The following is a 21,305-nucleotide window of genomic DNA, read 5'->3' on the forward strand; positions in this document are numbered from 1 at the left end:
GGGGGCGGAGCCTGGCGAGGCGCGTCAGCCAATGGGACGGGGCCTGGCGGGGCGGCTCAGCCAATGGGCGCGGCGGGCGGTGACACGGGGCTGGCGGGAGGGGGCGCTGCCGGCGGCAGATCCCGCCCGTTCCTCCATCCCTCCGTCTGTCCGTGCGGCGGCCGGGGGGCGCGGGGCGGGGTGGGGTTGGCGCGGGTTCGAGACCCGGCCATGGCGGCGGCGGCCGCTCGGTGGCCCTGGGCCCTGCTGTGCCTGGCGGCGGCCCCGCTGCTGTGCCCCGCGGCGGCCGGTGAGTAGCGACCGCGGGGGAGGGAATGGGGGAGGCGACTCCGCGGGTCCCTCTCTACAACATGGCGCAGGGGCGGCATCGCCCGGGGGGATGCGGCGCCGCGGGACTCTCCTGTCGGGCCGCTGTCGGGATGGGATGCGGAAGACGGGGAAGTGGGGGGACGCCGCCCCGCACCTGCTCCGCGCCTGGGAAGCGGCAGCGGCGCCGTCTCGGTGCCGGTCCGGGCTGGTTCCTGCGCCAGCTTCCCGGGGAGTGAGCGCTCCCGCCGGAATCCCTGCGGCCAGGACCGGAGCCGGGGAGGGTCACTTCCACAGCCTGCACAGCGGCCGGGTCTCCGGCATCCCGCCGGGCACCGTGACGGGCACAGACCTCCTCGTCTACCCCCGCGGGTTCCGTGCCTCGGGGCCGCGATGTGTGCCTTCGGTGTCACGCTGCCTGCGGGTGAATTCCCAGGACTGTGGCTTGAAACGGTCCAGATGGGTAAAACCTGACACCTAGGTTGCCATATGCAGAACAGGTCAGAACAGGTTGTGTGTTCCAGGGCTCCTATTCCTTGTTTTCAGTAGAAGAGTAATATTGAATAGGGTCTCGAGTATTTTAAAAAGTGGATGCAAGATGTTTAATAAAGAGAAGGATAGTGGTAAAATAGCTCCCCACATTGCAGATGTCTTGGCAATGTGTGCTTGCAGCCCAGAATTCCAGTCATGTCCAGGTTTCCCAGAGGATGGATGCTCTGTTCCTGGATATGTTCAAACCAGGCTGTATGGGGCTCTAAGAAGTCTAGTCTAGTAGAAGGGCTTGGAGCTAGCTGGTCTTTAAGGTCTCTTCCAACCCAAGCCATTCTAGGAATCTGTGTGTCTGTAACTTCCTGACAGGACCAAAAAAGAGCGGTGGAAAATGAAGGCAGCTTAAGATGGATATTGGAAAACACCTTTTAATACATAGATGACATTGTTGTCATAGGAATGGAAACTACAAAACAGGTAATTCTTTAAAGCAGAAGACTGCAGTCACGAAGGCATTTATGGGCATTTAATTGTTCTGTAGTTTTGCTTTCTAGTGAGGCTTAGTTCTAGGAGGGAGACAGCAAAATCTAGTGGAGTGAAATATGACGTACTCTGGCCCAGCTTCCCGTTGATAAACCTACTAATATTGCAAGGAATTCATGCCCAAGTTCCTTCTTGATGGTTCAGTCAAAATCTGTTTGGTAAAGTGTTGAGAAAAAGACTTTTTTTGTTGTACATAGTTCAGATGCATCTCAGCAGAAATCTGTAATCAATAAATGATCCTGTGTGTAAAGATGTGCATTGAAGTAAAAGTTTTGAAGGACACCTCTGTCCTCTAAAACACTGGTCCAAAAACAGGAAAGTGAGGATGAAAATGGATATAAAGGCACTGTTTAATTCATTTTACGTTTGCCAAGCTTAACTATGAATGAACAAAATGTTTAAATGGTAGGGGGTACAAAGCACAGCAGAGTATAATGCTAAAAATGCTGCTTTAATGTTTGGTCTTTCATGACTTCTCAGTGCTTCAGTTGTTTTTTTGGGTTTTTTTTTAACTCTTGATGTGTTCATATCTGTGTTTGCTCTATGACTTCCATCCCGTCTTAATCATCCATCTAGTGAAGCAATTTACAGTTTTGTTCCAAGGTTTTTAGAACAGAATTCAATGAACAGCTATATGAAAAGAAACTTCTGGTCTGATTTCCTTCACTACCTGTTCCTAACTGATTCTTGCACTTTTCAGATTCTGTGAGATGATTCAATTTACAAAGGCACATATTCTCTACAGAGATTTTTGATGGGTTTTTGTTTACTTTTTCATATTTATTCTTTTTTAAGTTTCCCCTGAGTTAATAAATTGAATTGTCTCATGAAGGAATTTGCCATGTGCCCAGCTAGTGCAAGTTAAGTAGCAGAAATATTACTTGAGGCAGAAAGGGAGTGAGATCTCATTTTGATGACAGTGAGTGTTCAGGGGTAAGTGTGAAACTTCTTGTAAGGATCTTCATCATTTTCAGAACAAAACTTCTTCATTTTTTGCCTTTTGGGAAGGAACGTTTCCCGTGGTCATCTGTGGGCCAGAAAATTGTCCTGATAGAACATCAAGTGTGTACTTGTGTTCAGAAGTGATGATTAAGTGTTTCAAATCTTTTAAATATCTTTTTCCTTCTCCCTGCTCTTCCATAGGCTTGTCTTGTTGTTACCACGCAAAGGACAATTTAATGTGCCGTGATGTCTGTGAACAGGTAAGCTTGTTTTAAATTTAACTCCATCAGAGTTGAAATTGTGCCTTTAGACAATGATGTAGCAACATTAAGTTTGTAAGCTAATGATCCTCTGTCTGGAGGCTATGTGTGAATTGTGAGATGTAATGATATCAAAATGAGAACTTGGAAATTTTAGAGCCATAGTCCTCTTTCGTCTTGTAGTGAAAAATGGGTTCTGCTGAAGTTAAGGAGAAATAGAAATACCAACCTGAGGCCACAATTTGGTCAAGAAGTGATAAGCACATTGGGAAATGAGAGGTCTGAAGGTATTTTACAAAATTAATGAATGTTATGTGTTTCTAAGTTCTGAGGAGTTCAAACTGAAGAACAAGATGCTGGTATTATTCTTTCTTCCTTCAGGTTCTTGTTTGTCCACTAAACATCTCGTTATGATATATCGCTTTGTGAATGCAGCAAAAATCTGCTCACTTACTTTATTCATAACACTTTGTTTCATAATGTTTGTTCTGAATTCAAGCTTGAAAAGTATTTTTCCATAACTTATGTTTAGATTTGTACCTGTGGGTAGTAATTAATACAGCTTTGTGTGTGTGTAGTTACAGTTATTCATCTACGTAAGAATTTTACATCAGTAAAACTTACATCAATGTAGACACAATTTTTATGTTAAAGTTGTGTTCTTAGATCATACCTGCCCTCTTTTCTTGTTTTCATTGCTCATTTTGAGGCTGTTTGAGTAATAAATCTGGTTATGATTAAATTTATATTTATCTCTGATTGTACTATCAAAACTTTCACTTTAAATTGCACTTTTCCCTCCCTGATATATCTAGAGAACACAACCAAATCCTCTTTCAGCTTTCATATTGTTAGGCCAAACAAGGAAAAGTCTTACAGCATCTTTGCATAAGATCATCTCTCAATTCCTATAATAATTCTTGCAGACCTTCCAGCATAAGTTTATCTCTTTTAATACAGGTAAGCAAAACTATACATGGCATTATAAAAAAAAAAGTGTGACACTCAGTCTTAACAATTGTGTTCTAACTTGGGTATAAGAGAAAGATATCCATTCCTGTATATTAAAAAAAAAAAAATTGGTGAATTTAGTAGCTGCATTGATACGGCATTTGGAATCATCTGCCCATTTCTTTCTTGTGTTTCTTTGGTTTGAAGTTTCCAGCTTATCATGTGAATTCCTGTTGGCTCTTCATGAAAGGTCTCCAGCTTTTTACTGTCAAATTCCATCCCAATTCTGCTATACTGGTTCTAATTATTACATAGTTTTCTGTGGGTTTTGTAAGACACTGATCTGGCCTCATCTGCCTCATCTCTCTCCACTCAGATGATCAGCATATCCAGAATCTTAGTGAGAGGTCTGGAAAAAGTCTGAAGCAGGACTGGTGCCTCCCAAAGTATGCTATAAGGAGCTGGCTTAGCTACCTCACATCAGACTAGTGGCATCATTTTCTGTGTGATCCTTTGATGCAGTGCAACTGAAGGAGCTGTCTGCTGTTATTTTGCTGGTTTTCATCTTCTGTAACTTAACTATTTTGTGCAGCTGACAGGAGGAAGAAGTTTCATGGCTGTCTTTGGCTATGCACTTGCAGATTAGATTTGGGGCCTTAGAGCAGATGAGGAGGAACGATTTGTTGAGGAGCCATCTTGGCTTAACCACCAGATTGTAAACAATGCCACCAGGAGAAACACTCCCTTCTGCAGGGCAAGGAAGCACTCACCTGCACTGGAGACTTTCTGGCTAAGGTCATTTGGTTTTCAGGGACTCAGATCTAGGATTTTGCAGGAATCACAAGGTTTTTTTGACCCTCAGACTGTTAGCCATTGTCTGCAAATCTGTATGGACACTGGCAGTAGTACTGAGGGAGGCCTTGCCTGGGAACCCAGGGACTAGGGTGAAATGCACAGGACACCCAGTGATGTTGCCCTGGATCCTGCCAGTTAAGGAAGGAGGCTTGATTAAGGGTAAGGAATTCTACTAACCAGTAAATCAGCTACTGTGAGACTTTTGAAAAAGAGAATGTGGATTACAGGTTTGTTTGTCAACTAACATGGTTCAAACACCTAATTATTTTGCATTACTAATAAGTATTACTCTACTCTTAGCTTTAGTATCATCTCCTTTCCATGATTATTTGATTAGGCATGTCAGATACCATAGCAAGGAATAAGTGGGCCTCTCTTTCTTCAATTTACGTTTTTTTCCCTAATCTTATTTCTGATAAGTTTCATTGTGATAAGTTTCCTGGCAGCATTCATTGTGTACCATTCCAGAGGACTCTATCCATATCCTTCTCCAAGCATAAGGACTGTCCGTCCCTGCTCCCAGGAAAACTCTTTAATGTTCCAAGAATTTGATTCAGATAAACAGAGAAGTTATGAACAACCTTTGGTGCAGAAAAGATATGGTATAGAGAGTGTAGAAGCAGGGAAATGTTTTGCAAGAAGAATTTAGAGCTTTTGCCAAGGCAAGTAAGGTTATATAGGAAAAGGCAAAGCTCAGCTGGAATTGAGACTCGTAGAGAAGGTCAAGGGCAACAAGACATTTTATGGCAGTAGTTAAAGGCTGAAGAAGGAAAAAATGTAAAGCTATTGCTGAAGGAGGCATGTGATTTAATGTCAGTAAATCATTCCTGGCCAACCTGGTTTGATAATAAGGCTGGATTTCTGGATGAGGGGAAAGGCGTGGATGTCATTTGTGTTATCTGTAGCAAATTTTTAAACATTAATTCCCTTAATGTTTTTCTATCCATTTTAGGATCATATGGGTTTGAGGCATGAACAATTAGATGAGTAAAAAACAGGTTGTAAAATCAGGCTCAGAGATAGAGGTTAGTGGGTCCTACTTTGCTTGTAGGCTAATAAGTGGAATGCCAAAGAGGTCTGGCACCTGGCACCTCTCCTGTTTAACATCTTTGTTAACAGCCTGTACGAGGCGACTCTCGTTGAGTTTTCAGGCCATGTGAAGCTCAAAGGAAGTGTTGATAATCTTAATGGTAGGACAGGATCCTGAGGGACCTGGACAGATGGAAAGAGTAAGCAGATGGACACCATGGTCTAGTCTTGTAGTTTACCCTTCTTTGAGCACAAGTTTGAAATAGATGATCTTCTGAGATCCCTTCCAGCCTGAATTATTTAATTATTCTATGACCTCAGAAGAGTTAAAATACTAATGCAGTTTTTTTTTGCTCTTGTTTCTGAAACAAATGCTGTTGTTCTCTTGATTTTCTTTCAATAAGTTTATCGTGTTAGAATAGAACAAATTTAGACAAGAACTGTAATGTACTTTTGCTTCTGAAATTCATCTGTTTCAGTTATATCATTTCCAGTTTCACATCACACATTAATAGGTCTGTTTCCATTCCTCTTGTTCACGAGTTTCTTGTTTTAATTTATAAGTAAAACTTTATTAGGCTGCTAAAGGAACAACATCCTCAGTTGTATTCCATCCAGTCTAGCAAGCTCCTTGGTTTTCAGTTTACCTGTGGGTACTATGCGTTCCCCTGTTAGTTTTGATTGTCTCTTTAACTAGTCTTGCTTTTGTTCTACCTTTTTCTACAGAAATTTTATGTTTCAGGGGGTTTTTGAAGTTTAATTGCTTAAGGTCATGTAACATGTAGCAGAAGGTTAATTAAGAAAATACAGTTGTATAGTATTTTGATATGTGCAGCAGAAATCCTCTCGTTAACATTGCCCTTCCACATTCAGTAGAAACTTTTTGATTGAAATGTTTGTGGAGGAAATTCTCATTCTCTTCTAAATAGAAAAGATTGCATCTCTATAAGAAGTGAAACATATTTGAAAAACTACAAATATGTAAAAAGAAATCATAAATTTGAATTCTGTTCATACTGTTAGGCAAAGTTGTCAAAGAGTAGATATTAGAGAAACTAAAAACAGTGAAATAAACGGAAAAAAGTATTTGATATGCACAACATTCTCGGTTTTAAGGTGTTTTGTTTCTAACAGATTTTGTCTTCTAAGAGTGACTCCCGTTTGAAGCACTTACTGCAGCGAGCACCTGAGTATTGTCCAGAATCAATGGTAAGGCTTGCTAGAAAAGCTCTTCAAATGAGATTTGAACCTCAAAGTAGGATTTTTTTCTAAAGCCGTCATAAATTACTTTACTTGCAGTAAGGTAGCATGTATAAGCTATAAAATGCAATGAAAATCTTATCTGTGTTGTAAAAACTTGTGATTGTTGTGATTGTCTCTTGGATGTTAATGGTAGTGACTTAAATTAGATCATACATTCCATTTGTGCGTATGGCACAAAGCCATGAGGTCTTGGGCAGAGACAAGAAGGCCCTGATAGCTGCACCAAATTGTTAATGGCCTTACCTGAGAAACTGAAGTAATGCTTTTTTTGGATAAGTAAGATTACAGTTTCCTGAAAGTTCTGTAGTGTCGGTAACATTCTTTAGTTAAACTAAAAAAAGAGTGTAACCCACTCCCTCTTCTAAGGATGATCTAATCAGCGAATAGATAAGTATGGTCATTCAGATTGTAAATTTTAGAGTCTTATCTCTTGGCTTCCTTTTGCAGTCAGAAAAGCCTGCTTTCTTCTGGTAATTTCTGTTACTTCTGAACAGTATCAATACTGTTTGCAGCAAACCTAAAACATATGCTCAGCTCAAGTGAGCAATGAGTAAGAGTAGTAAATCTGGCAATAACATTTAATTAGCAACTTCACAAGATTGTGTTCACTTATAGATCCTTTCCTTCTGTGTGTCAAAGTTCCTTCAGTTTTTTGTTTCTATGGGTCAGTAGCTCTAAGAAGGTTATAGACAGCTCAGAAGGTTATAGACAGCTCCTAGTATGAGTAAAACTGTCATAAAAACCTGTTGAAGTGGTGAATAGCATTTGGTTTGGTACTGGTTTTCTTTATCTTTCATTCCCTGATAAGACAAGTAGAATCTTATAGTAGGTAAGTGCTTCTGATAAGACAGGATTGGAGATTATCTGAAAGGGGGGAAATTACACAATGGTTTTTATAACTCCCAATTATCTTTATAAGTGACAAGTCAGCTATCCAGTGTGGATCTTAAATTAATATTATTGAATGGGTAATATCTAGATACATTAAATAGTTAACCATTCAACTCAATACTTTATTTGCTGTTCTCAGATATCTCTTCTCTTGTTGGACAGTTGTTCTGGTGCCATTTCACTAATGAACAGATGGGTTTTGATTTAATCAGATGGTCAATATTGAGCACTGGTTACAGACATTGTGTTGTGTGTGTTCCTTCAAGGAATGTGATATTGCCTGGTATTAGTTTAAAAAGTAACTGTCACCATCAACACAAGAGGTGATTTTTTTTTTCTTTGAATCGTAGATGCATTTAGGTTGGAAAAGACCTTAAAGATATTGAGTCCAACCATTAACCTCCTCATGAAATAAAGGAAGTCAACTGAATCAAAGGGATGGAACTTGCAGAAGTAGCAGCTCTTTACCATCTTCTTTTGATCTTGCTTTGGCTCTTGTCTAGGTAGGAAACCTCCACAGATACAGAGGAGGACAGCGTTAGATCCATTGCAACTTTGGAAAGTCATCAGTTCCTGTGATGAGAGAGAGAGATAGAGAGACAGAGAGACAGAGAGACAGAGAGACAGAGAGACAGAGAGACAGAGAGACAGAGAGACAGAGAGACAGAGAGACAGAGAGACAGAGAGACAGAGAGACAGAGAGACAGAGAGACAGAGAGACAGAGAGACAGAGAGACAGAGAGACAGAGAGACAGAGAGACAGAGAGACAGAGAGACAGAGAGATAGAGAGACAGAGAGATAGAGAGACAGAGAGACAGAGAGACAGAGAGATAGAGAGACAGAGAGATAGAGAGACAGAGAGATAGAGAGACAGAGAGATAGAGAGACAGAGAGATAGAGAGACAGAGAGATAGAGAGACAGAGAGATAGAGAGACAGAGAGATAGAGAGACAGATGGATGTGTCACAGTGTGAAAATACAGTTTGCTGTGTCAGTGTGATTGAAACACTTTTTAAAATTTGTTTTCTGTGTGGTTATGTGTGTTTAGGGTATCTTTAAGCTGGCGGGAAGGAATGCTAGGACAGTAAGCTTCTCCACAGGTCTTAGTCCTAGACAAATCTTGTTCTTTGTTTAAGTTGCAGTTTAGTTCTGTGAATATTGATTGAGAGAGTTGACTAGCTTGTGTATTCCAGATAACTACATTATGTTATGCACCTGCAAAAATGCTGCTTTTGATTCCATAGTCTGTGCATAGCACAGACTCATGGAAGGAAGTGGTACTCAGCTTCTATTAGAGCACTTCTTTAAAATATATCTAAATATAAGAATTCTTCCAATCAGATATTTAAAACCCAGTGAAAAAATGCTGAAATTGCTGGTTGAGTCTGCTATAAACTCTCTTATTCTCTAGACTTGCTTTTGCTTAATTGCATTTTTACTTTTCAGAGAGAAGTGTGGGGTTGTATAAATTCTTCTTTGCCAGGTAAGAAATACCTTTTGACTATTGAGTCATGTTGCTTTTTCACCCTCTGTGTGTTTTGATATTGTGTCTGCCCCCTGCACCTATTGATTTCATGATAATTTAACTTCCATTATGCATCTAATATAAACTGTGTGTTAAGTTTCCTCTAGTATATGAGTTATCTGTGCATTTTATTAATAGTTTCCTAGTTTTATAAATAGTTTTCCTGTTAAAAAATATTAAATGTGTTTGTATAAGTAAACATGTTCTTCTGTGATAAATCAGGGAAATATCAGCATTTCTTTCTTTTCAAGATTTTTTTAGTTTTTGATTTTGTTACACCTTAACCTGATCTACAAAATGGTTGATAATTATGACTTTACTCTAGGTGCAGCATAATTTGAACAAAAACTGAGTAACACAGGGAGATAGTAAGAATTAGGCAAGCAATTTAAGTGCAGCGGCTCAGATTATGGACCAAACTGCTTGGTACACAGGTGGATTTAGAAAGTGTGACAGGTTGAAGCTGGCCAAATGCCAGTTCACCTATGAGAAATTGTTTATTCATTTTCCTCTGCTGTAGTTAAGCAGAGGCAGGGAAGAAAACTCATGGAGTGAGATAAGGATTAGGAGAAAACACTTCAGGGGCGAAGCAGGCACAAAACTTTAAGAGGTATAAAGAAAAAGAAATTATTAACAGAATTAAAGAGGATAATGAGAACTAAAATAAACCTTTAGAACACCTTTCCTCCCCACTCCAGGCTTTTTTTTTCTTCCCACTGACAGTGCTGGGAGACAAAATATGGGATTTTTAGTCAGTTTGCCACTTTTTAAGATCTTTCTTCAGTTCACTTAGTGAGAGGAGTCTCTTCTGCTATGCCATGGGGTCTTTCCTATAGGAAGCGGTTCTCTATGAACTTTTCCAATGTGGTTTTAATTTTCATGGCTAATAGTCTGCCCAGAACCTGCTTGCAATGTGAAGCCCCTCCCACAGTTTGCAGTCTTCCCACAACTGCTTTTTGGGGGCCATTTAGTTTATGGGGTGCAGTTTTAAAGGATGAGCTGTTCTAGAGTATAAAAGCAAGGTCCTCTTCCTCTGTCTTTGGAATGAGGGGCTCTCTCTCTCTCTCGCTCTATTCAAGCCTCTCACCAGATCACAGCTTCTCAGCATCCACAAGCTCCAGCATGAGGGCCTTTTTCTCATGGGCTGAGGGTGAATGCTGCATCCCCCCATGCACTTCATGAATCACAGGGAAACAGTTTGTTGTATTATAGTCCTCATCACAGCTGGCAGAAGAATCTCAGCTCTGACGCTCGGAGCACTTCCTCCTCTCCCTTCCTTTGTAGTGACATTACTGCCACCATGTTGTTCTTCTCATCTGTCTTCTCCTTTTCCTTCTTCCTCACTTGGAGAGAATTGGTGTTCATAGGTTTGTTTGTTCTCAAGTTCTGTCACTTTGAAAAGATTCTATAGAGTTCTGCAGCGCTGAAAAGTTGCTATTGTCCAGGCTTTGCATCAGGGAATTGCTTGCTGTGCCTCTCGCTGTTGGTCACACAGTCCAGGCCCCACAGGTGCTCGTGTCACCGGGATGCCCCTGGCAGGATCCCAGCAGCCAGAACGGGCCCAGCCTGGCCCTGCCAGGAAGGGGCTCAGCCGCAGCACCGGCCATCCCTCCAAGGGCAGAAAGAGAGCTTCCCATGGTTTCTTCTTCTTTCTTAAATATGTTGTCATAGAGACATTACTGGCCTCTCTAGTTGGCTTAGCAATATGCCAGTTCTCAGAGCCAGCTAGCCACTGGTTGTGCCAGGCACGGAGGAAGCTGCTAGCTGCTCCCCACAGAGAATCACTTCTGTGGCTGACTCTTTCCCTCTTCACCAAAAGTCAATTAATGCAGATCCAGCATAGAAAGTTAAAGCATAAATCACAACATAGGGCTGTAATGTTTAAAGGAGAGATCAAAAATAGATTAAATCAGGCTTAACTAGTCCATTGTATCATGTGTAATTTCTAAAAGACTTTGAAATTACAAAATTAAAACGCTATATTTGGAAAAGTGGGAGTATGGGAAGAGGAGGCTGTAACAGTTTTGCAGCATCTGCTCAGACTCCCCCTCTCCTTCCTGTCCCCCCACCAGGCCTTGGAGGCAAGCTGTTGATTCCAGTGCTTGTAAACAAACTTTCTCTCTTATTGGTTAGAAACCTGTGTGCAGTTACCAGGCTTCCATTCTCTTGGGAGTCACAGAGACACAGCAGGAAAGCTCCCACAGCAGGTGTGTGGTGAGGGACAGGTACAGGAAGATGAGAAGCAGGAGTTGCCCTTTATGTGAGAGTGTTGAGTGGATTGCGTGGAGCACTGCTGGAATGGCTGGTGAGCCAGCTGAGAGTAGCCTGTGGGCACTGGAGTGCACTGTACAGAGACCCCAACACAGGTGATATATGGGTGTCTGCTGCATGCTGCCTCATCAGGCTCAAGTGGTAAATGAGGCCACCTTTGTACAGCTGGAAGAAATCTTGTGTTCACATGCCTGCCCCATGTTTATGGGCAGCTTTAATCACCCTGCTACCTTTAGAAGAGAAAACACACGAGGGCACAGGCAGTCGACTTGGAAGAATCCCATGGGCCGTGGAACTGGAGAAAAGGAGGGTCCAAGAGAGCTGCTTGACTTTCAAGGATCACCTTATCCAAGCTCCACTTAATGTATGGTGGGATTAGAAAAGCCAAAGCCTATCAGGAGTTGATTCTGGTGAATAATGTGATTTGGCAGCCAGAAAGCTTCTTGAGCTACATCAGCTGAAAAGGAAGACTGAGGAAAATGAGAGCCTGCTGCTGAATGAGGCTGAAAACCTGGTGACAAATGACACTAAATAGCCTGTGGTCTTCTTTGCCTCAGTCTTTGCTGGTAAGATGAACCTGCAGGAGTGCCAGGTCCCCGATCAGTCATAAAGTTCAGAGCAAGGAAGACTTGTGTTTGATGGAGGAGGATAGGGTTGGGTATTGAGAGGAGATAATGAGGACTTTGGAGAAGAAGGGAAGAAAGCAAGTTCACTCCTGCCTCTAGAAAGGGCAGGGAGGACCTGAGGAACTCTAGGCTTGGACAGTTTTACCTCAGACCCTCAGAAGGTAACAGAGCAGATCTTCCTGCAAACAATTTCCAGACACATCGAGAACAAGGACGTGATACTCTATAGTCAGCATGGATATGTGAAGGGGAAACAGTGCTTTACCAACCTGATGACCATCTATGATTAGATGACTGCCTTTTTAGATGAGGGGAAAGCAGTGCATGTTATCTATCTCAGCTTCAGTAAGGATTCTGTCACTATTTTTCATGACTTGCTTATAGTCAAACTGATGAAGTGTGTGCTGGATAAGTGAGCAGTGGAGGTGAAGTGAAAACTGGCCAAATTGCTGTGTCAGAAGGTTTGATCAGCATCACAGAGGGCAGCTGTAGGCCAGTACCTGAGGGTTGATGCTGGGTCTAGTCCCATTTAACGTCTTCATTGATGATGGGGCAGAGTTCACTGTCAGTGTATTCACCAGTGATGCAAAAGTGAATGTAGAGGTTGCTAGACCAGATGGTTGTCCTGCCATCCACAGGGATGTTGATTAACCAAAGGAATAGGCAGACAGGAATCTCATGAAATTACAGAAAAGGAAATGCAAAGTCCTGCACCTGGTGAAGGCCCCATGCTCCACAGCATGCAGGAGGCCTGGCCAGCTGAAAAGCAGCTTGGTAGAAAGGTACCTGGGAATCCTGGTGACCAGCAAGTGGAACGTGATCCAGCAATGTGCCCTTGTAACAAAAACCAGCAGCATCCAGACTGCATCAGTGAAAATGTTGCCAGCAGATCAAGGGAGCTGATCCTTCCCCTCTACTCAGCATTGGTGAGACCACATCAAGGATACTGTGTCCAGTTCTGGGCATTTGAGACAAGGAAACTATGAACACAATAGAGCAAGTTCAGCAAAGGGCCACTGTAAAGTGATTAAGGAGCTGGAACGTATGAGGGACTGGAACGTTTTCTTCATTATAAATACCAGTTGGCCATTGTTTTCCATTAATTGCAATTATTTTTCATTACTTTTTCCAACACTTTTTTCCAAGTGTTTTCGTAGCATTTAAATTTAAGATCTTACACCTAGCTCTTTCACTTCCCCTTTTTAAAACTGGACATCCCATGTGGCTCTTCTAAATAGGCATTTCCACTGGGCTTAAGAGCATTTTTTAAAATTAAGTTGTTGATATTTCTGCTTTTTGATTTCTACATAAAGAATATAATTTATGTATGTAATAAAGTACTGCTTTATTTTTTAAATAGTCATAACAAAAATGAGTGGTTCATTTGAGTTAAATAACTCTACCTCCTGTCCTAAGATAAAGAATGTAACAAGTTAGTCACAGCTGCTGGGCAGCTGCATAGATCAAACCTTCCCTTTATTTCTTTAAGGTTACATGAGAAATAGATACAGAAATGCATTCTTTTATTTTATTTCTGGTGTTTAGAAAGCATTGGAAAATCAGTATTTATTATTAAATTAAGAGGATGAAAGAACTTGTGGCAGCAATTTGCTTCTTACCGTATTTCTATGTAACCTTGTGGTAAGAAATGATGATCATGCCAAGAGTGAAATAAATGGATTAAGGGAGACAGGGAGATGGGAAACTTCTGTTGGCAATAGTTCTGGCTATGGAACCATGTTGCTGGGGGGATAAATGACAGAGAAAGTGCTGTGAATTAACCCCAGTAGGCTGCTCATTACCACACAGTGTTTGCTCATTCTCCCATCAGTGGGAGAGAGGGGAGAATCAGAGGGCAGCAGTGAGAAAACCCATGGGCTGGGATAAAGGCAGTTTCTAATTTAAAAATGGAAGGAAAAACAAGAAAGAAAGGAGGAAAAAGCCCAAACCCAAGAAAAACAAGTGAAGCAAAAACAAAATAGTTGCTTACCACCAACTAACTGATACCCAGCCAGTCCCCAAGCAAGGGCAGCCCCTGCCATCCTCAACCCCCAGCTTTTATGGCTGAGCATGGTGCCATGTGTTATGGACTGTTAGCTGGGGTCAGCTGTCCTGGCAGTGTCCCCTCCCAACCTCTTGTGCACTGTCAGCTTATTTGTGAGTCCCTATGAAAAACAGAAAAGGCCTGGATGCTGCCTGCATTTGCAGTAACTAAAACATCCCTGTGTTATCGACACTGTTTTAGTCAGAAGTTCAAAACATAGCCCCATGCCAGCTCAGCTGAGAGATTTAACTCCATCCAGACCAAAAACACCACAGGAAGTTTGGAGAAAGAACACGGAACATTTTCTGCATTGGCAAAGTTGGTAGAGACGTGTGCTATTGAAACAAACAGCAGGGTGTATCTGTAAGAGATGATGCTGTAATGAGGTTTTTTTCCTGATATTTTTTGTTGGTTTATATTTCAGATTAGATAGATTATCAAAATCTAACATTTCCATTGAACGTGTAATGCAGTTTACATAAAGCATCTTTATCCTCAGTGTGTGGAAGGTACTTCATTAATTGCTTGTTTCAGCATTTATGAAAACACAGACTTGTGGTTTTTGCTCGAAGTTGGTTTGGAATTCCAATAAAATGTCATTTTGAGAACAGGATCATCAAATCTGAAAAGTAGAGGGAAGGGAAAATGATGGTATAGTTTCTCTTTCTACTCTAATAAGTCTGCTATCTTATTTCCCAAGGAGTTCTGAAGAAGTCTGATGGGTGGGTTGGTTTAGGCTGCTGTGAGCTGGCTATTGCCGTGGAGTGTCGGCAAGCATGTAAGCAGGTAAGGCTTTCACCCTACTGACTGAATCCAGGCTGGTTCTGCAGCTCTCTTTGCTTATGCTAAGCTTAATTCTGACCTCTTGTCACAGTCCCTACATCAAAGTTGTTACTTTAAAATAATGTTGACTGAAAGGCAGCACGTGGCTGATCCTAAGCTCTTTTTTTTTTGTAGTGTCATGTTGTAACCACATACAACGTTGTGGTTACAGCCCCAAACACATTTTTATGCCTCTTCAAAGAGGTTTTTGTTTATATGGAAGAAAAGGGGGCTTTTTGGTGTTAATAGAGCCAGATTTTATTTATACTAAAATCTAAATACTTGCCAAATATTAGGGATAATGATAAATATTTGGATTTTAATTTTGATCCTTGAAACTTGAGGGGATTTTGGAGTCATTTTGAAGGTGGTGATATAATAGGTCCAAGGACAGACTTTACCCAAGTGTTTTAAATTACTGGATTGGGAAGTAACATGTTAGTAGTTATTATATTTTGCAATATCTGTCATATGAAAAAGGAGCACAAGATTTTGTATAGAACAAAGGGATCTGTAGTTTGCAGGGAGAATTTCTGCTACTCAGTTTGACAATAGGAACCATAGAAATGAACATACATGAGAGAGTAGAGTTGAAAGTGACATGCAAGTGATAAATCAATAGGGAAAATGGGGAGATCTTTATGCTCAAGCTCTTCCATTTCTTAAATGCTTCCTGTATTCTGCAATCTGGCAAACCTTTCACAAAACCTAAGTTGCTTTGTGTGCTTTCAGCTAACTTGGTGCAGAAATATGAGGGTTTGGGTTTTCATTTAATGCCATATTAACAAGTCATGGTGTCTGCTGTTTTTTCTTAAAGCTTTACATGTATTCTTTAGGTTCTTAAAGGAACATTTTAATAGATCATTAATCCATTGTTATTGCAGTTAATTTAAAAGTAGAACAGTCTTTATTTTGTAACATGATTTTATCATTTTCTACTACAAATAGAGAAAATTATCTGTCTTTCAGGCTTCTGCAAAAAATGATGTTTTAAAGGTCTGCAGGAAGGAATATGAGGTATGTTTTTGTGTCTGAATATATCTGAAAAAACATCAACTTTTATATAAATCATTTTATAAGTCCTGTAAAAACATCCTGTAGAAGAGGGAAAGTTCAGTCTTTTTAGAGCTGTGTTTCTGAATGTGCTCATTTTCGTATGAATGAAAATTATCTCACTACAGTTTTTACAAAAGTATAATCACAATCTGTAAAAATTTTTTAGTCTTGCATATACCTTAATTTAAATGAAAAAGTTGCAACTATCAAATTGGAGTCCCAAAAAATTTATTTCAGAGGAGTTTTGATCAAAGTCAGCATTCGTTATGATCATTCAATCAGTCAGAAACCTTTCAGCTTTGACAGTGAGAGTCAGCTTAAAAGTGACCTAATGAAATAAACTCAAGAACAGCCTTAAGTATCCAATCTGAATATAAATAATTTCAAGTATATAATTTTTTGTAACAGCAGTGAAACTGCTGATGCTTGCAGTTATTTTTACTGTTCTGCTCATAAAATTAATCATCAGGATATCTTCAGAAATCTGCCTTTACCTATATTCTTTTTCACACAGTGTGTGGAAGTGCTATTCTGCAAGGATTGCTTTTCTTTTGATACTCATCTTAATTAAAAGCCAGATTCCTCCCACCCATTTTCATCTAATTTCCTTCAGCCCTAAGTTAGGTAGTCCTGCATCAGTTCTGCTCATAATCAACAGTTTGGGATATCAGACAATTTTCCATTCTTTTGATTTGGGCAGAAATGGAGCAGTTTTCCTGGTTTTTTTCCAGGAAGTAATGAATTACTTTTTTGAAATTTATTTTCCCATTTGTCTTTTACCTAAACAATCTACTGAGTATATTCCTAGACTCTTTACTGTGGAAGTTAGTATGGGTTGAAAGCTTGTTCTCTTAAAAATGCATTTTCATTTTAACTAGTTCTGTCTCCTTTCATGCTATAATATGCTATACTGTCAACATCTGCAAGCTTCTCCTCTATTATGCTGGTCTGTTTCCTTCTTTTTTTCTGGATTTCTGCATTGCTGTAGGAGGTTGGCCAGTATGGGTTGAAGGAGAACGGGAGAGGAAAGGTAAGAGAATAAAGAATGACTTTATGGTCATAGTCATCTTATCTACTTTTCCAGTTTTTATCTGGAATTTTGAAAACTGGGCTTCTCACTCTTAATTAGGAGTGATCTTGCTGTTATTGTACAGAAAACCTTAATTCTTGCTATCTGTGCAAGACTAAAAGAGAAGGAGAGGGAGAAAAATCATAGTAGAAGGTATCAGTCTTCTGATTAGGGAAGATGGAAAGAACTTTTTTAATGAGGACTAGGTGTAGTAGATTCAAATAGTGTCAGGGACAGAAATTAAGTATCTGATGTGCTAGATCTTTAGTTATGATAGAATTTTGTATGACAATGATTTTTCATATGTATACAGGCTTACAGGTGCTCATGGAAAATAATACTTAAAATAATCTTGAGAGGCTCATTGGTTGAATTAAATTTGAGGAAGTTATGCCTAAGATTGAAGATTCCAAATACAACTTTTGGAGGGAACCTGCAGTTTCCCACACCCTGTCATTATTTCTCTTAAAAAAAAAAAAAAACACTCTTCTTGCTGCTCTGGTGTATGAGTCCTGCTCCCTCTGTAGTGTGTGAGTAGCTTCTGTGTCCTGTACTGTACTTTGCATTCTGTGGAGTTGGCTGGGGAACCACTGAACTGGGGAAGGAATGGCTGCTTCAAACTGAAAGAGGTGACATGAGGTCACAAATAGCACGTGAATCACATAAATACCATGTCATACATACTGTGTTTGGTTTTGCATTTAAGAATTCATACTTTGGTAAAAATGAGGATCCAATTAGAAAAGTAGTTTGCAGTATGGATCACAGTGCTTGGTAATCAGCTCTCAGGTCTGTTGCTGTGGCATTTAATAAAGTACATGATGTAAAAGTAAAAACTATATGAATTAAGGATGTAAAATATAATTCCTTATTTTGTAAACACTCTCATAGCTTACCAGTCTTCTTAACTTACTTAGCTTACCCACATAAGGATTTCCCAGAGAATTTTCACAAGCTGCTTGGAATAGTCTGAACTGTGCATAGTAAACTTCTGTAATCTTTTGAGATTAGGGAGGCAATTTTGTGACTTACCCTTCAGCCTTCCACTAAGTTAATGAGGGTGAAGAAGGAGGTAAATCTTCAGGGGTAGGGCAGAGGGTTCAGAGCAGTGAAAAAAGCCAAACCATGCAGAAGGTGTCACTAAGTGGAGACTCAGGTCATGCAGTAGCAGAATCACTTCAGCACTGATGTGCCAGCCTTTCACAAGATTAATCAAAGATGCTTTTTCTGCTGATCATATATTTCTGCATTACTTTTACTGTAAATATTTATGTTTATTTTAATGTGGAGATTTTACACATTTTAGAAAAGTATTTTGTTGGAATAAGGTATTAATTTTTTATCAGTTCTTTGAAGATGGCATGTCCTGTAACAATTTTTATTTTCAAGTAGCACTACATACAGAAATGAATAAATTTTGCACAACTTGCCCAGTATTTTTGAGTGTTACCAAAAGGTATTTTATTTGCCTTCTTCTGAAGGTTTTATTCTAATAGTCATTTTTTCCATCTTCTGCTTCTCAGATACTCCTTTTGTCGTCTTCATTTTTCCTCTAGTTCTGTGCACCTCAGTTCTTTTATCTTTCACTACTTCTTCCAGCTTTCTGCTATCCTGTTCATCTTCCTCTAAAAAGAAGGTAGGTAATAGTCAAAGGAAAAAGAAGAAAGAAGTGGAGATGGTATGGATTGTATGTAGGATTTTCTGATTTTTGAATTTTTAAAACTTTTGTGTAAAGTGAGGGTTCATTTTTTAAAAGACCACATGGGAGACCACATGCTTGGTGGAGCAGCCTAAAACAGTTCATAAATCTTAAAATAATCTGTAAAGGCTTTATTACTGTGTTTAAGATCCCTTTTCTTTCTTCTGTGCATGGAAGGAGTAGCACTGAAGTTTCCATTAGATTGCAGCTCTTGAGTCTGTGCACTGCATATTGTGAGATCACCTCTCTGAATATTAAGAACTCCAGTTTTTACTTCATGTATTCCAAATAAGACATATAAACTTCTCTAGTTAATTGGCACTGTGAGAGCTTTACTGCAGCTGAGCCCTATTAACATCTCCCAAGCAGTTGAAATGCAACTGAAAATGTCACCACTTATTTAGCCTATGCTCTTAAAACTACTTTTGATGCACAGTAGTGAACACTTGGTGTTCCTGGATGGTTTAAAGGTAGTTTTGCTATCACAGATTTGAGCACTTTAGCCTAATCTCACTTGGCAACTTTTAAACACAGAAACTTAAAATGCAGTGCCTGCAGCTTCAAGTGCTGTAGTGGGGATTCAGCAAAGTATTTATTGACTTGTTTTTTCCTTCTAGGGTCATATGATCCTGCTTTTTGTTGAGATTTTAGTGAATGCTGACTACTAATTACCCCTGCTGAAAAATGCAGTCATCAGTTTTTAGCTCTTATCTAATTGTTTGTGTGGATTACTCCGAGACAACAGATAATAACTCAAGGGACTGTTTAGGACATTGTTTAGCTAAAGGTTCCTAAACAGTTTTAATGAACTCTTAAGGCACAGGACTGTGTGTGGCCTCTGGAAGTACAGCTTAATGAATTCAGGGTGAACTCTGACCATACACTATACATCGTAGATGATGTTATTCTCATCTGCTGGTGCTTTTTGTCTCTATTCTCTGCTGTTCAAAGAAGGTTGATAGAACACTCAATGATCTTGCCAAAATTTGAGTTCCAGTAAATTTTATACTACCTCACTGTACAAGTGTTTTCAAGTCTTAACTGGTTTACATAATAGAGGAAAATCTTGACCTTACTTGTTATTACTGCAAGTTTTTAAAGTTTTTAACAGATGTTCACCATCATTTGACACTTCAGCTGATTCCACTAAACCTTAGTATGTGGTTACCTTCCGACTTTTATCTTCTCTCAATAAACTGCAAGATTAAATGAAGTCAGGGAGAGATCAAGAGGGTTTTCTTTTCTGTGCTTAACTGCACAGAGTTAAGCATTGTACTATTGTATTTGTTAACTGTAGGTAATACTTAGAAATTAAGATGGCCTTAACTGGGTAAGATCTAGATTCAAATATTTGTCATGGCTAGGTTGCCCAGGACAATAGTACTGAAGTTATTTTTCTGCCAAAGTTAGTAGAATATAGATCCCATAATAATTTTTAGGGAGGAAAATACTTTTTTGGTGGGTTTTTTGCAAAATAGTCCTAATTTCTGTTGTGAAACAACAGCTTCACTGTTGCTTTTCATTGAAGACACAAGAGGCAGCCATTTAGAAAGAATGTGCTTATAATGTGAAAGCATGCCTCACAATGCAGAGGACTTCTTCCTTCAGCAAAATGTTCTGCTCTGTTTGTGTTGGGGTGTGTGCATTTTGGGGTTTTGAGCCGTTACCTGCAGCTGATGAGCTCCAAAAAGAGCGAAACCAGTTAGGTCCTGCAGTACTGGCTAAAATCTTCCTTCAGGGGGGGTCTGGTGGGGAAGACTGAAAAATGTTCTCTGCTGCATAAACCTCAACACCTTTTCCAATTTCCATAACACCAAAAAGAAATCTTTGAGAGCCTTTACTTGAAGGTGTACGTGGTTGTGGTGCTGGTGTCTGCCTGCCACTTTCCACTCCTTCTGCTTGTAGTCTCACTGGCTTTAATCACCAGGCTTGGAAACACCTGGCTTTAAAAAAAAGAGGTCTGAAAGATGGGACTTGTGCACAAGTAAAACAAATCATTGTGTTTGTGGTTTAGAAATTTTGATATTGCCATCTTTGTTCGCTTAATTTAGTATTCAACACAAGTTAAAAATGGAGTATCAGACTGTGTGTGTACACAGTATTGCCTTTGTACCATCATTTTCCCAAATCCTGATGATTTAGTCATTCCTTAAAAGAGAACATACTTTTCTTCTCTTTTGGTTTCTGTGTTGATTGGCTGGTTTGGTTTTGTTTTTCCTTACCTATATCTGTCTTTTACCTTTTGCTTTATTTTCTGTGTCTTTCTTCATTGCCAGTTCACTCAAAGATTCCAAAGAAACCTTGAGTGGGTAGAAAAGCTGGTTATCTTTGATATGAGTGCTAATTAAGTAGAGATGGATATGAACCTTGTATTCTGAAAAGAAGTTGCAGTTAGTAATTCAAATCAGACTGACTGTCTAATGCTCTTAACAACTTTATTTATGAACACATGATTAGACACTAATTTTGAAAATTTTTTTAAGATTATCTCATATCTATGTAGCTATACCCCTCACATGTTTGAGGGGTATATACGTACATATAAACTGAACATTATGCAGACCTACCCAAAAAACAAAGTCAGCACCCTTAACTAGCATTCTAGTGGTGGCTACAGACACAATTTTGTGAAATATGGTGAATTGCTGTAACAACTTAGTGCA

At 39.8% G+C, this 21,305-nt stretch overlaps 1 protein-coding gene across 3 annotated transcripts in view; it reads left to right on the top strand.

The window, feature by feature from the left end:
- Nucleotides 1–210: 210 nt before the first annotated feature.
- The window catches only part of RECK (reversion inducing cysteine rich protein with kazal motifs), a 46,023-nt gene continuing 24,928 nt past the window's right edge, over nt 211–21,305 (top strand). The window contains exons 1-8 of one of the 3 annotated variants that reach the window (XM_066557765.1): nt 211–289; nt 2,482–2,540; nt 6,510–6,584; nt 8,977–9,013; nt 14,697–14,782; nt 15,788–15,835; nt 16,863–16,912; nt 18,510–18,579. In XM_066557765.1, the coding sequence (XP_066413862.1) occupies nt 211–289; nt 2,482–2,540; nt 6,510–6,584; nt 8,977–9,013; nt 14,697–14,782; nt 15,788–15,835; nt 16,863–16,912; nt 18,510–18,579 (504 nt within the window). The remainder of the gene's footprint in view (nt 290–2,481; nt 2,541–6,509; nt 6,585–8,976; nt 9,014–14,696; nt 14,783–15,787; nt 15,836–16,862; nt 16,913–18,509; nt 18,580–21,305) is intronic. The other 2 variants (XM_066557745.1, XM_066557756.1) reach the window with 2 other exon arrangements.

Source organism: Molothrus aeneus, chromosome 1, assembly GCF_037042795.1.
Source record: "Molothrus aeneus isolate 106 chromosome 1, BPBGC_Maene_1.0, whole genome shotgun sequence".
Lineage (NCBI taxonomy): Eukaryota > Metazoa > Chordata > Aves > Passeriformes > Icteridae > Molothrus > Molothrus aeneus.